Below are 12248 nucleotides of genomic sequence, written 5' to 3'. Positions count from 1 at the left end.
CTCAGATCGTACTACTTCATAATTTATTGTCTCAAAGAAGTGCCTGAGGTGGTTACTCACAGACATGGAGTCTGTACTTTAAAATCCTTCAAAACTCAATTAATCTTTAACCTTATTTTTGTTTTGTTTTTTTCCACCCATCAATATCTTCCTTGTAAGCAAAGTCACAGCACATCACTAATTAATTGGTACAAAGAACTGCACTGATATTAACAACAGTCATTTTTCCTTTGGCAGGACATCACCAGAAAAAAGTTCTCACTCAAGCACAGAGAAAGGGGATATTTAAATGTTTAAACGTGTTGTCTACTGTAAGTCATTAGGAGTGAATAATTTGTACACCTGGCATCCTTTACATCCTATATTAAAAATATATATATATATCAAAGTGCTCATCTCTTCTGTTCTGGATAAACCTGGCATATTTTATTGTTTTGATTTAAAGGCAAAACAGCTTTTTATAAAACTTCCACAGAACAGCTTGCAAAGATTTAATTAAAATGGCAACGATTAGTAGCTGAAAGTCAATTCCAAACGGTATGAGGATAAACTTTGCTGCAATTAATTGTCTGGATTCCACAGAGTTGAACAAAATATGTCTTTAATGTTGCATTAAGTATTATATTATTGTTAAGAGAAAAAAGCTAATGAAATCAATGTCATTTTAAAATTAAAGAAAACAAAACAGAGTTGCTTGTGTTTGTTTTTAGTAAGATGAAAAAACAGATGCAGGTTGTCCAAACAGGCAGTATAACAGCATAAAGTTAATAGAAAAGCAAAATTAATCGCAATTTGATTTAGAGTAACTGGAAATATATCAGAAAGATGATGAAGGTGTAGAGAAAGCTACATATGGCTGCCCTACATGTAGTAGGTACTAAAATCGAAACAAAATTATACAAGAATAAACAAAGAAACATGCATTTTATCCTGGTGAAAATAACATCCACATAGAGTATGTAGCATTCGCCAAAATAGATCTAATATGATAAGTTTAATTCAGGATATTTTAGAATAACAAAATCTGTTGCAACTTTTAAAGAAAAATGTTGCAGAGTATCAAACAGAATATATATTTATGTGAAAACAGGACTTTGTTTCCAGTCATGATAGATATTTTTAAACTTTGAAGTCTGAATATAAAATTATTTTAGGGAAAAAAAAAAATCTATTATTGGTTGTTTAACAGAGAACTGCTGTTTGCCACAAGTCCTCTCCTGATTGGCTGATCAGGTCTTTCTGATGTCACCTCCCCTGAGAGCTCCAGATCCTAAGACTAAATCTCCATCAGACACTGCATTTATTTTTGAATAAAACTGTACACGTCTGTGTCAAATACCCTGGATGTGCTTAGTGTGCTTCCTTCAAATCCAACTCAATCCCACCCTTAAAGAGAGATACCATAAAGACACCCAGACTACTGACTCAAGAGGTTTTGAATGAAAAAGCAGCAGCTTGAACCAACATTAGTCAAACTGTAGATAGCAGTGAGGGAACCACAGCACAGATGTTTCTGCAAATGAGACCACAGCCCAATTTCAGGTCATATAAATTACTCTTTAGTTCTATTCCTGATGTTCTGGTGCTTGTAGCTGATGAAACAAATGATTTTGAAGCCTCGGTCATCTCCGTTTTTAATTTCCCTTCTTAAATAAATGCAGAATTTAGACATAAAATGATGCCTGCGGGGGTTCCAGTCCTCAACACAGTCATCAGGGGGTTTGATTCTCTCAGACATCTGCTCCATGTCTTCCCCATTTCTCTCTCTGCCCATTTGCTGTTAGATCACTGTCAATAAAGACCACCAACATCACTAAAAGAGTCTAAAAAACTCATTTATCCACACTAATAAAAAAACTGAAGCTCTTGGGAAAAGTTTTGTATGTTTCATCAGTTTAGAGAATATTCTAGACCAGGGGTGGGCAACTCCAGGCCTCGAGGGCCCGTCTCCTGCAACCTTTAGATATAGCTCTACTTCAACACACCCGAGTCAAATAATGAGGTCATTAGCAGTACTCTGGAGAACTTAGGAGGTGATTCAGCTGTTGGATTCAAGTGTGTTGGACCTGGGAGACATCTAAGAGTTGCAGGACACCGGCCCTCGAGGACCAGGATTGCCCACCCCTGTTCTAGACATTACTTCTCTAATCATAAACCTTTCATTTGACCTTGTAGTTTTGGAGTATAGATAGTTTGGTCTGACTTTATTATTGTGGTCTTATGGTGGTATTCTAATTAATAAATACAATCTAATAATAATAAAATGGATTAATAATTCCTTGTTGATTCTTATTTTCCCAGTCGAAGTATAATTATCCTTTGTTGAATTTAAATAAAATCCATTCTGAAAATTAAAAGGAAATCTCCACATTTCTCTGTAAATTCTCAGATTGCTAGATCAAAGGGTCAACAATTTGTGTAGCAGACTGAGGTTTACTGATTATGACAGATTGTGGGATTGACTGGGTTTAAAGTCATAATGTAATTTAAGATAACTTAATCATCCTACAGCCATGATGTTTATTCTGTGGAAGCTGCAAAGCCAATTATTTCTGGCATTGGCAAAATGTACTGTACTGTAATGCATACAGTAGATCAAACTGTATGCATTAGCATACAGTTTGATGTCCATATTCAATTCTGAAAAAAGCTGCTGCAAAGTACGGTCAATAATTAAAAATATATCCAATCAGTCACTTTCCTAATATTTTCTGCACTTAGTGCAAAATAACATTCTACTGGTCTTTTCCAGTGGATTAGAATTTTCTTTGCTGCTTGGTGTATTTATGAAACTGCAGGAAAAACCTTTTTTTCAAAAGTGTTAGAATTAGCAGTATTAAGCCAATTATCAGACAACATCAAAGATATCCCTCTTATAAAGCAGATATTCATCAGCTCACACTGTTCAGGGTTTGGAAAAAGGATATCTTGCAGGACTTTCTTTAAGTGCAGAGAGGAATCCTTTTTCATATGAACCTGTGAACACAGAAAAGCACTTTCTGTTAGACATTAATGCAGTTGTTTTTCTGGAGCCTGTGCAAAAGCTCTGGATGCAGTGCTCACTTATAGTATTGTGAAGCAGTAAGTATTTGCCACCCTAAAAGTTTCTTCTATTTTTGGTTCTTTAAAAAAACAAAACACTCTTGCATGTTTCAGATCAAACATTTTTTATGAGACAAAATTAACCCGAGTAAACACAAAAAAATGCTAATTAGTCTTTTGCATCACTGTATTTTAGCACATTCTTCTTACTGAACCACACTGAATGGTGTTCAAGCATATACAATTACTACTTAATTAGACTTAAGTCCAGGCTTTGACTTTTAATTGTTTGTTTTTGTTCCCCCAGAGTCATTCAGACGCAGACTTGCTTCGGATCATTGTTCTGCTGCATAATACAGCAGTACTTGACCTTAAATCTATGAACTGACATACTCCAGCAGGATTTTCTGCTAGGGAGCAGGATTTATAGTTCAACAGCAAGTTGCCTGAAGCAGTAAAGCAGACCCAAACCTTCAGACGACCAACACCAGGGTTTGATTGCCTCCATCATGTTCTTTTTCTAATATTCTCCATCGTTTAAAGTTTTTTTTTAGTTTTTTTTTTAGAACCGACATTGTCAGGTCACAATACACCTTCATTGTTCCAGTCTTACTTTATTGAAAAACATCTAGAGAGCAGGATTCATAGTTCTACAGCAAGTTGCCTGAAGTGGGATTTGTCAGTCAGCCCTCTCTCATGGCAGAGCAAGAGGGGACAGTGGCTAATATTCACACCTTTGTAGAAGTAGATAAGATCGCTTTCAGATGCACGTATCAGCCGATCACCCAAAAGTTGAGGAAACTGGGAGCTGATCGATCGATGTACCCTTAAATAGCGGCCAGGCTCTTGTACAGCTTCATGATTGTGGCAGCTATGTGCAAACTTGATGGACCTCAAAGGTCTCCTTTCTACTGAATTCCTCTATTTTCTCTTGTCCAAACTTTCTCCTCAAATTTAAGGAAGGTACTTAGAGCGCAGAACCTGCTCCAGTAAGAATACACTTCAGAGAAAGACACTAATGAAGCGCTTGATAAAATAGTCTTCTCTATTGCAACATATAATGGTCTATTATCTATGTTTTAATATTTCCAGAATCTGGAAAAGTTTATTACTGTTCCAAATTTTCACCTTTTATGAATCATGTTTTGCTGTGTGATTTGCCAAAGTCCCAAATCTTTTTAAACTCCTTCCAGTCTGACAGAGATAATGACTTTGTTTCCCTTGCATTCTTGAATAAATCTGGATTTAGACAATGTCGTGGCTTTTTGACATATTTTAGCCTACTTCAGCTAAAGTCAGCTTTTGACAAAATGAGCCAAAATTACTAAGAATGCGTTTTCCTCTTTATACATCAAACCAGTGCATACAACTGTTTGATGATCTGAAAGCCATAAATCTTTCACCTGTGGCAAGAAAAGCAAACAGAGAAAGTTTGTAAGGAGGCAAATACTTTAGCTTTACTCTAGATTTAGGAGACATCGTTAAGGTCAATTTTATACTAAAAAAACCCCTCCATCAGTTAAGCGCTATTTAAACATCAACTAATACTCCACTGCCCATGAGATGTGGATAAACTAGGTAGGTTTTATCACAACTACATATAACAAATGTAGGACTGAGCTGTGACTCATGCGATCCAGTGGGAGTATGAAAAATATAAATCTACAAGTTCCTCAGTAACTGCTCTCAATAGTTTATTATTATTATTTTATTTTGCTCTTTTTTTCCATCCTCAGATCAGGTTTACACCATAAAGTATGATTCGAAACCACAAAACCAAAAAGGGCGACGCACTGAGCCGTCCACCGGCTGCTCCCAGCTGGAAGGCCGGTAACGAGCCAGAACTCTGCAGCTTTTCACACCGCCCACTTACAACCTGCTGGCTTGAAATACTCTGAGAGCACAGTCAGGAGGACAGTGTGTCTGCACTGTGCCAGTGAGCTACTTACTTAAAATGATGTGTGTGATGACAAAGGCGAAGATGAAGATGGTGAGGAAGGAGAGGGAGAGGATGAACATATAGAAGAAACGGTAGTTCCTCCTTCCCACACAGTTTCCCACCCAGGGACAGTGGTGGTCAAAACGCTCTGCAAGGACACAGAGAGGGAGATCAGAAAGTTATTGGTGACACAATGAAGACACTGAAGGTTGAGAACCATCCAAAGCTTAAAAAAAGAAAAAAAAAAAAAAAACAAGATTATAGATGGTTATATAACCCTTGCTGAAAATTTGTGTAAGCCAAAGTCTTACTGTAAATTAAGCTTCACTGATTGGAGAAAGGGATGCCCCCATCTTGGCTTAGAGACAGACATAACAGGAGTTTAAGATTGACAAGTTGATCTGAATATCTGAAGAATAAATCTGAATATTTGTGAAGATAAATAGAAAAATATATTTAAAAAATTACATATGCCAACACTGGATAAAAAAAAAAAAAAGAAAAGGAAATACCAAAGCAAATACAAGCTGACTGGCGTGGCTATCACGGGACAGAAAATACACCACCGTAAAAGAATCAAGAAGGTTAATCAAACACTTTCACAACTTAACAAATGAAGTGGTAGTCTTGGTACATCAATCTGTGAATATTTGATCACATGAGCAATGATAACAAACCAGGTAGAAAGTGTTTAAAAATATTCCACTGAGCTGAAAAGATGTTTTCTGTAGTGTTTCATAGATTAGCAGTGTTTTATTTAATCATTAAGGCATTTTATTACTCTTATTTCACTGATTACTCTGAGGGAGAAGTATTTGGTGTTATTTAATCCCCACGAGTAACGCAGTCTAATCTTGGGTGCAGACTACGTGCCGTGTTCAGTGGTAGCTACTTAACTAATTAATTAGATCCATTATTAGCTTAGTGAGGTGAAATGACCTGCTTTTGTCTCCACTGATCAATGCCTGACTGAAACACGTCTGGAGCTGGAGCCTCTGGCCCACGAGAAAGGAAAGCCACAACTAGTCGAAACTAATTGCGACAGTCTGTCAGAGTTTTTATGATGAAGTGAAAAATGTAACTAGAAGAGAAAGTGAAGCTTTTAGTGACAGATTCTTCTTCTACTCTTTCTGGAAACCGTAAACATTTTATGTTACCATTATATCATAGTTGGTAAAGAGAAAAAATATCTAATAAAGAACGATGAAACTACTCTGTAGCAATATATAGTTTTAAAAGGGAACCAATGCCTCTAAATGGCTTCATAATAATGTAATATATTCAAATTTATTTACCAGAATTTTTTTTTATGCATTTATTTTCTGCTTACATAACTACACAAATCCCCCAAAGGGCTTATTGCAGCTATGAATGTCCTCAAACTGAAGCACATCAAAAGAGCAATAAAATTACCATTAAAATTAATTATTCAATTCCAACCCTCTGTTAACTCAGACAAGCAGCAGCATTCATCCAGACTTAAAAACACAGAGAGTTGCCAGTTTAAACCACACAGGCAATAGTATGTCATAATTCTGTGCATGCCATAACCTTCTTCTATCACACCCAAAGGGATAGAAGAACCTTAATAAAAAGACAGTGAATCTTCCATGTTATTATCCTACACAGCCACTGGGGTGAGGATATCCATTTTGGCTTCTTACTTATTTAACAGCGTTACCCCTCTGGCTTTAACAACACCACAAGCAGAAACACTTAGAAACACATTCCTTACTTTGTTATCGGAACAAGAAAACGCTTTAATTTTTAGAAGAAACATCACCCTGCTTGTTATTAACGATAATCATTTAGAGACATATGACCTAAGGCTGATAAAATTTTACAGTTACTACAAATGAAGAAATGAAGGTGTGAATTTTTTTGGGAAATCTAAAAAAAAAAAAAAAGAAAGAAAACAAAAGCATTTTTAAATTGCAATTAAACGTTAAATTTAACAATAAAACATTTTAACAAAAGATTCAAACTGCTGCTTTTAACTAAAAAGACACATTTTACTTTTAAAACACATATTTTAACACTTGTACCTGCATCAGTACTATTTCACCCCATAATCCTAATTAAAGTTAGAGGACATGGTAGGGTTGAACTGCAGTCTAAGTTAATCACAGAGCATTGCAAGTGTATAAAGTTTTCTTCTGAAAACGTTCATTCACTCTTAATGTGATCTTCACAAACCTGTATTTTTAGTTTCAGAAAAAAAACACCAGAATCTGTTAAAAATCTGCATCATCATGTCAGAACGTCTGAAAATCACTGATGAAAAATTGGCCACAAAAACTCAGATCTTTTAACAAGTCCTTATTCTTTTCAACCCAGCGGCTGTGCTGTCCAGGATTTCCAAAATGGTCTAAAAATAGTTTTTAGATTTAGCCCTGAGAAGGCAGCTGCATGTCTGGTTTTTGTTTATATGTGCTATTTGTCTTTGGCTGGCAGAGCTAAGACTTGTAGCTCTGGATTCAGAGAAGGAATGTGTTTACTGGGAATAGTTTTCTGCAGGGATTCTGAACTCATGTTTATAAATCCATTAGAGTCAGTATACTGTCCATTTAAATTCAGTTCTGCCCAAAGGCCTGCGGATTACAACATACTGTTGCTTTTTTGCTATTTTTGTTATTAATCTTGTCCCTGTCAAACATTTTTAAAATTGCAATGGTGATTCTGTTGAGCTTCAGAAACTTTAGTAAATTTGCCACCAAAATTGTGACATTTTTTTCCGCCGGCTTTTACATGGACTGAAAAACGGAAAAAATGAATTTTCAGATCACAACAGTTATCTTTTTCAGTCATTATTCCAGTTTTCATAAATAAAACATTATTACACACACACACAAGGTTCCAGTCATTTCTTTTAAATCTGTGTTTTGATCATCTCAGATTTAAGAAAATACATATTTGTGACCAGCCTGGAATGCTTTTCCTATTAATAGATTAAAAAGTTATTTTCAGAAAACAGAAATCCTAAATAATCTAAATCTAAATTTGTGGCAGACTCTCCTGCTTTGTTTCCCTCCAGCTTCTGCTGAAGGTTTCTTCCTGTTAAAAGGGAGTTTTCCTTTCCGATATTCGGTGTGAGGAATTGCTGCAAAGTCAGCGACACAATGCAAGAGGTACCCCACCGAATGCTCACCCAGGAGGAGTGGATGATGCAAATTCAGTGGCTCGACGCAATCAGCAGGGTTTCCTTAGACAAAAAAGTTTAACCAATTTGAATAATAATTTAAACTTGACTCCATTGTTAAATAGCCAGGAGTGAATATTGGAATGCAGTTTAAGTTGAATCTGAATCTTTGTATAAGTTTGGATTTAATTGACTGTGTGCATATAAATTCTATGTATTTTTGTGTGCAAGTGTCTTTAGAGGGCATTCCTTGTGAATCGATGCAATATTATGCTCCAATCTGTGTCGTGCATTTATTTCAATTCACAAACTAAAATCTGCAATGGCATAGCAACCTGTCCAAGATGTGTACCTCGCCTCTCGCCCAAAGACTGCTAGAGATGAGCTCCAGCCCCTCCTGGCGTCATTGCAGGGATAAGTGTGTTTAGATAATGGATGCAAGGAAACTAAAATTTGTGTTTAAATAATGCAGACAAAGCATACAACTGTAACACTGCAGGTCTTTGTCAATGTCATTTCAGAAATCAATTCATCGCAGCCTGGACGCAAACCTCCTGCTCTGTCTCCTCATAAAACAAAACAAAACAAAAAAAACAGAACAGTCAAGTCTCATTGTTTTTTTAGCTAGACATGAATCATCTGCTTACAATATTCATAAAATATAACTCCATGTTTATATGTAAGAATATAAACTGCCTGTCAGCTGTTCTTCCATCTTTGTGAAATTGTCCTTCCTTCCTTTCTGCCAGTGTGCACAAGCAGTCTGATTACCATCTTTACATTGTTTTTTTTTTTTATAGGCTTTTTATCTTTGTCTCAAATGTTGCCCAACTGCTCTAAAAGGGAAACAGACAATGAAATACAGAGCTGACTCTAAAGAGTGAGAAGCCATGACCAATGAGGCTTCTGATAACTGTTTCTTTTAACACCTCTTTTGTATAGTGTTTTATTAAAAAAACAAAAAACAGAAGAAAATGAATCTTTACATTTTCTCTTTTTTATGAAGACTGTTTTTCCATTCAATGGAGGGATAGACAGAATATAATTTCAGTTGAGTACTTCCAATAAATTTCTAACAGGAGTTGTTGAGTATGAAACAATTAAGATGGTATTTTTTTATGCAGTAAAAATATGCTCATGAGCATATTTTTACTGCATAAAAAATTACCATTTGTTTCCATGTAAAAAAACAAAGAAAATTTTGTGTTTTTATAAATTTGTTTGGTTTTGTTCCACAAGTATTTTTTTAAAGAGAACTTTTTATTTAACTTTTATGATTACTGTTTATGCTTATCCAAGTGGAGTAGATTAATTTCTTGACTTTTCTTTGGAAGTGCGATACAAATTCCACACTACAGAAAACATGCACTTACATGCTAAAAGGATACAGGACTAAAATTTCCAGTAAAACACCAGAAAACACCATAACTCACCCACACAATTGTCGCAGAGGCTGCAGTGGGAGGCACGTGGTGGTCTGAAGATTTTACATGTGAAGCAATACTTCAACTTGACTGTTTGGCCATTGATGACAACCTCTTTGGTCCTAGGAGGAGGCCTGTAGCCTGTGGTGCCGTTGGCCACATCTGGGCAGGAGAAAAGAAAGAGGGAACCAAAGAAAGGCATGAGAATCCGTGCAGAGCTTGGTGCATGAGGCTTTAATGTGTACAAGAATATTTTTGTGGGACACAAGTAACACCTAATTTTCTACACTCCCTATGATGTAGAGGTGTGATGCTGATCGACAGATAATTTCCCTGACAGGTGAGCTTTTGAAAGAACCAAAAGAGACTGGCAACATTACATATCAAAGCTGGGATGGAGACCCAATGGGGACTCTTGGAAGTGCTTGAGGATTGAGCTGGGGAGGGGGGTCTATTCAGACTGTTAGGATGGATGGCTTCTCCATTAAAGCTTTTTTTTTTTACTGAGAGGAATGCACCAATTCTCTGGTTCTGTTTTAAACCTATAATGCTGGTTCAGGTAATACTAGCATCAGTTCGAAATATAATAACTGAAACATCATGCCATAACCTCTTAAGAAGCTGCTTTAAATGATTTTAGGACTAAGAAAGCAGTGGTGAGAGGCTAAACAGCAAGGATGAAAGCGATGATAGTAATTTTTTATGAGATAAAAACTAGAGCATGTATCCTACCACTGTTGTGCCTCCTCAGAGAACTCTTACACAGAGAAAGAAGGAAATAGTGTGTGTAGGAAGGTAATTTTGAGATCCTGGTGAAGCCTGTGTCTTTAGAGTAGAATATGTGTGTGTGTATTAGTGGGGGGGTAGGGATTGCAAAGCTTATGTGGGTGTTTGACATTTCTAAAAGAGAGCATTGGAAATCCAGCTTCTATTGAATATGCCCCTATTATGAGGAATGCCTACAACACGCCCTCTTCTCTCCTCCGCTCCGATCGCCTGCCCTCAAAACATTCAGAGGGACAATAAAGATAACGTTGAGAGCAATTTGGAGGAAGATCTGCTTTCACAGCCCCTGCCAGGAGATGACCATGTTTGGGTTATTATACCAATGTAAAACCTAATCAAAAATCAGCTTCTTTCAGAAATATTAATGTCCCTTGAAGTCGTCCACACTTTGTCTTGTTGCAACTGCAAACCTCAATACAATTTTATGTTCTAGCCCAACACAAAGCGGTCTATAAATTTCACTTTCTGAAAAGAACAGCAAAAAAATATTTTAAATTTTTATGATATATATATATATATTTTTTTCACTGTACCAATATACACACTGGAAACAAAGCAATCACTTTCTGCCAGTTTTATATCTTAAACAGGCAAATGACCATAACGGTAATGCGTGCACAGTAGTGTGTGTGGTCCAATTAAATTTTTTAATTTGAAAAGGAAATATTTAACATGCACAATATGCTTTTGAGTGATGTGAATTCAGGACATGGAACAAGAAAAAAAACATCACTTTAAGGTAGAATAAATGAGAGGTTTATATTAATTGTTAAAGTTTAAATTATTAAGATTTTTTGGTAATAAATATTTTACAATTGAGTAGAATATTCAATATATACACGTGCTGAAAAAGTAGCCAACAAAAGATAAAATTGCACACCACCACCTGATAACCTAATAGAATAAATACTCTGCATACAATAAAACTTACAAGATCAAGTTTTCTAATTACTGCAAATCTACAGCATGAACCTTACTGTTGTACTCTTTGGGTGGACAGTCCACATGCAGTGAAGTAGTGTGAAAGCGGGGGTGTCAAAGTAGCTTTTTTTCCTGAACAAAGCCATTTGTACACTTAGCTATCTGGGCAGCAATAGTTTAGCCTTACATCAGTGCCTAGAGGGAGATTCCCTAGAGAGACAGGCCAGGTCTAAGAGCTTGAAGCTAAAAAACAGGGCCAGGTTACAATGCAGAGTGATGTAACAGCACTTACATATGCATGCTCATGGCATACCCATTCATAAGCATAAATCATCATTACAGGGTCACATCTCATAAGATTCGGATGCAATTTCATAAACAAGACAACTTAAATTTTCATTATTATTTGGTAATTTAACAGCCTAGCTCAATTCCTGCTGTTCTATAAAGGCTAAGTTCACCATACACCCTCTAAGCAGCATTAACATGAAACTACCATCTTCTGTCTTACCTTACTCCTCACATTGTAAAGGAATATTGCTCCAGTGGCATTAACAGTAACAGTATAAGTAACAATGGCTTTGGGTAATTAAATTACATCAATCATGTTGAGTCCTAATGCAACACTGAAGGCTGGACTTTGACAGAGCGACAGAAATACTTTATAGTTCCTACTACTTCACTTTCCTATTACCATTCACTATTTTGTTATGTTGCAGAATACAAGGGACCTGCAAAAATGTAAGATTAAAACAATAATAATTAAGCCATCTATTCTCAAGTTTATCATTATTTTGAGACTTACAACTGGATCTAAATATCTAAATACAGAACTGCTACGGGTAGCCTATATATGATGCCCATTGGTTTCATTATGATTCCACAAAATGCCTAAAATCCTACCTGCCTTTTTTAATTAAATCTGCTCACTCTAAGATTTCCCCTTACACCTGTGAAAGGTGTTTCTCATTCAGCTGGAGGTATCTACTAATAATAA

The 12248-nt window shown here is 36.1% G+C and overlaps 1 protein-coding gene across 3 annotated transcripts in view; it reads right to left on the bottom strand.

Annotated features, from left to right (window-relative positions):
* LOC122845666 (palmitoyltransferase ZDHHC14-like) overlaps positions 1-12248 on the bottom strand; it is a 45188-nt gene that overhangs the window by 10740 nt on the left and 22200 nt on the right. For all 3 annotated transcript variants that reach the window (XM_044141994.1, XM_044141992.1, XM_044141993.1), the window contains exons 4-6: positions 9554-9706; positions 4992-5129; positions 2928-2976 (exon numbers count right to left, since the gene is read on the bottom strand). In XM_044141994.1, coding sequence (XP_043997929.1) covers positions 2928-2976; positions 4992-5129; positions 9554-9706 — 340 coding nt within the window. The remainder of the gene's footprint in view (positions 1-2927; positions 2977-4991; positions 5130-9553; positions 9707-12248) is intronic.

The sequence above is a fragment of the Gambusia affinis genome, linkage group LG16, assembly GCF_019740435.1.
Source record: "Gambusia affinis linkage group LG16, SWU_Gaff_1.0, whole genome shotgun sequence".
NCBI classification, from domain to species: Eukaryota; Metazoa; Chordata; class Actinopteri; order Cyprinodontiformes; family Poeciliidae; genus Gambusia; species Gambusia affinis.
The sequence above is the reverse complement of the archived record's forward strand: the minus strand, read 5'-3'. Positions and strand labels throughout refer to the sequence as shown.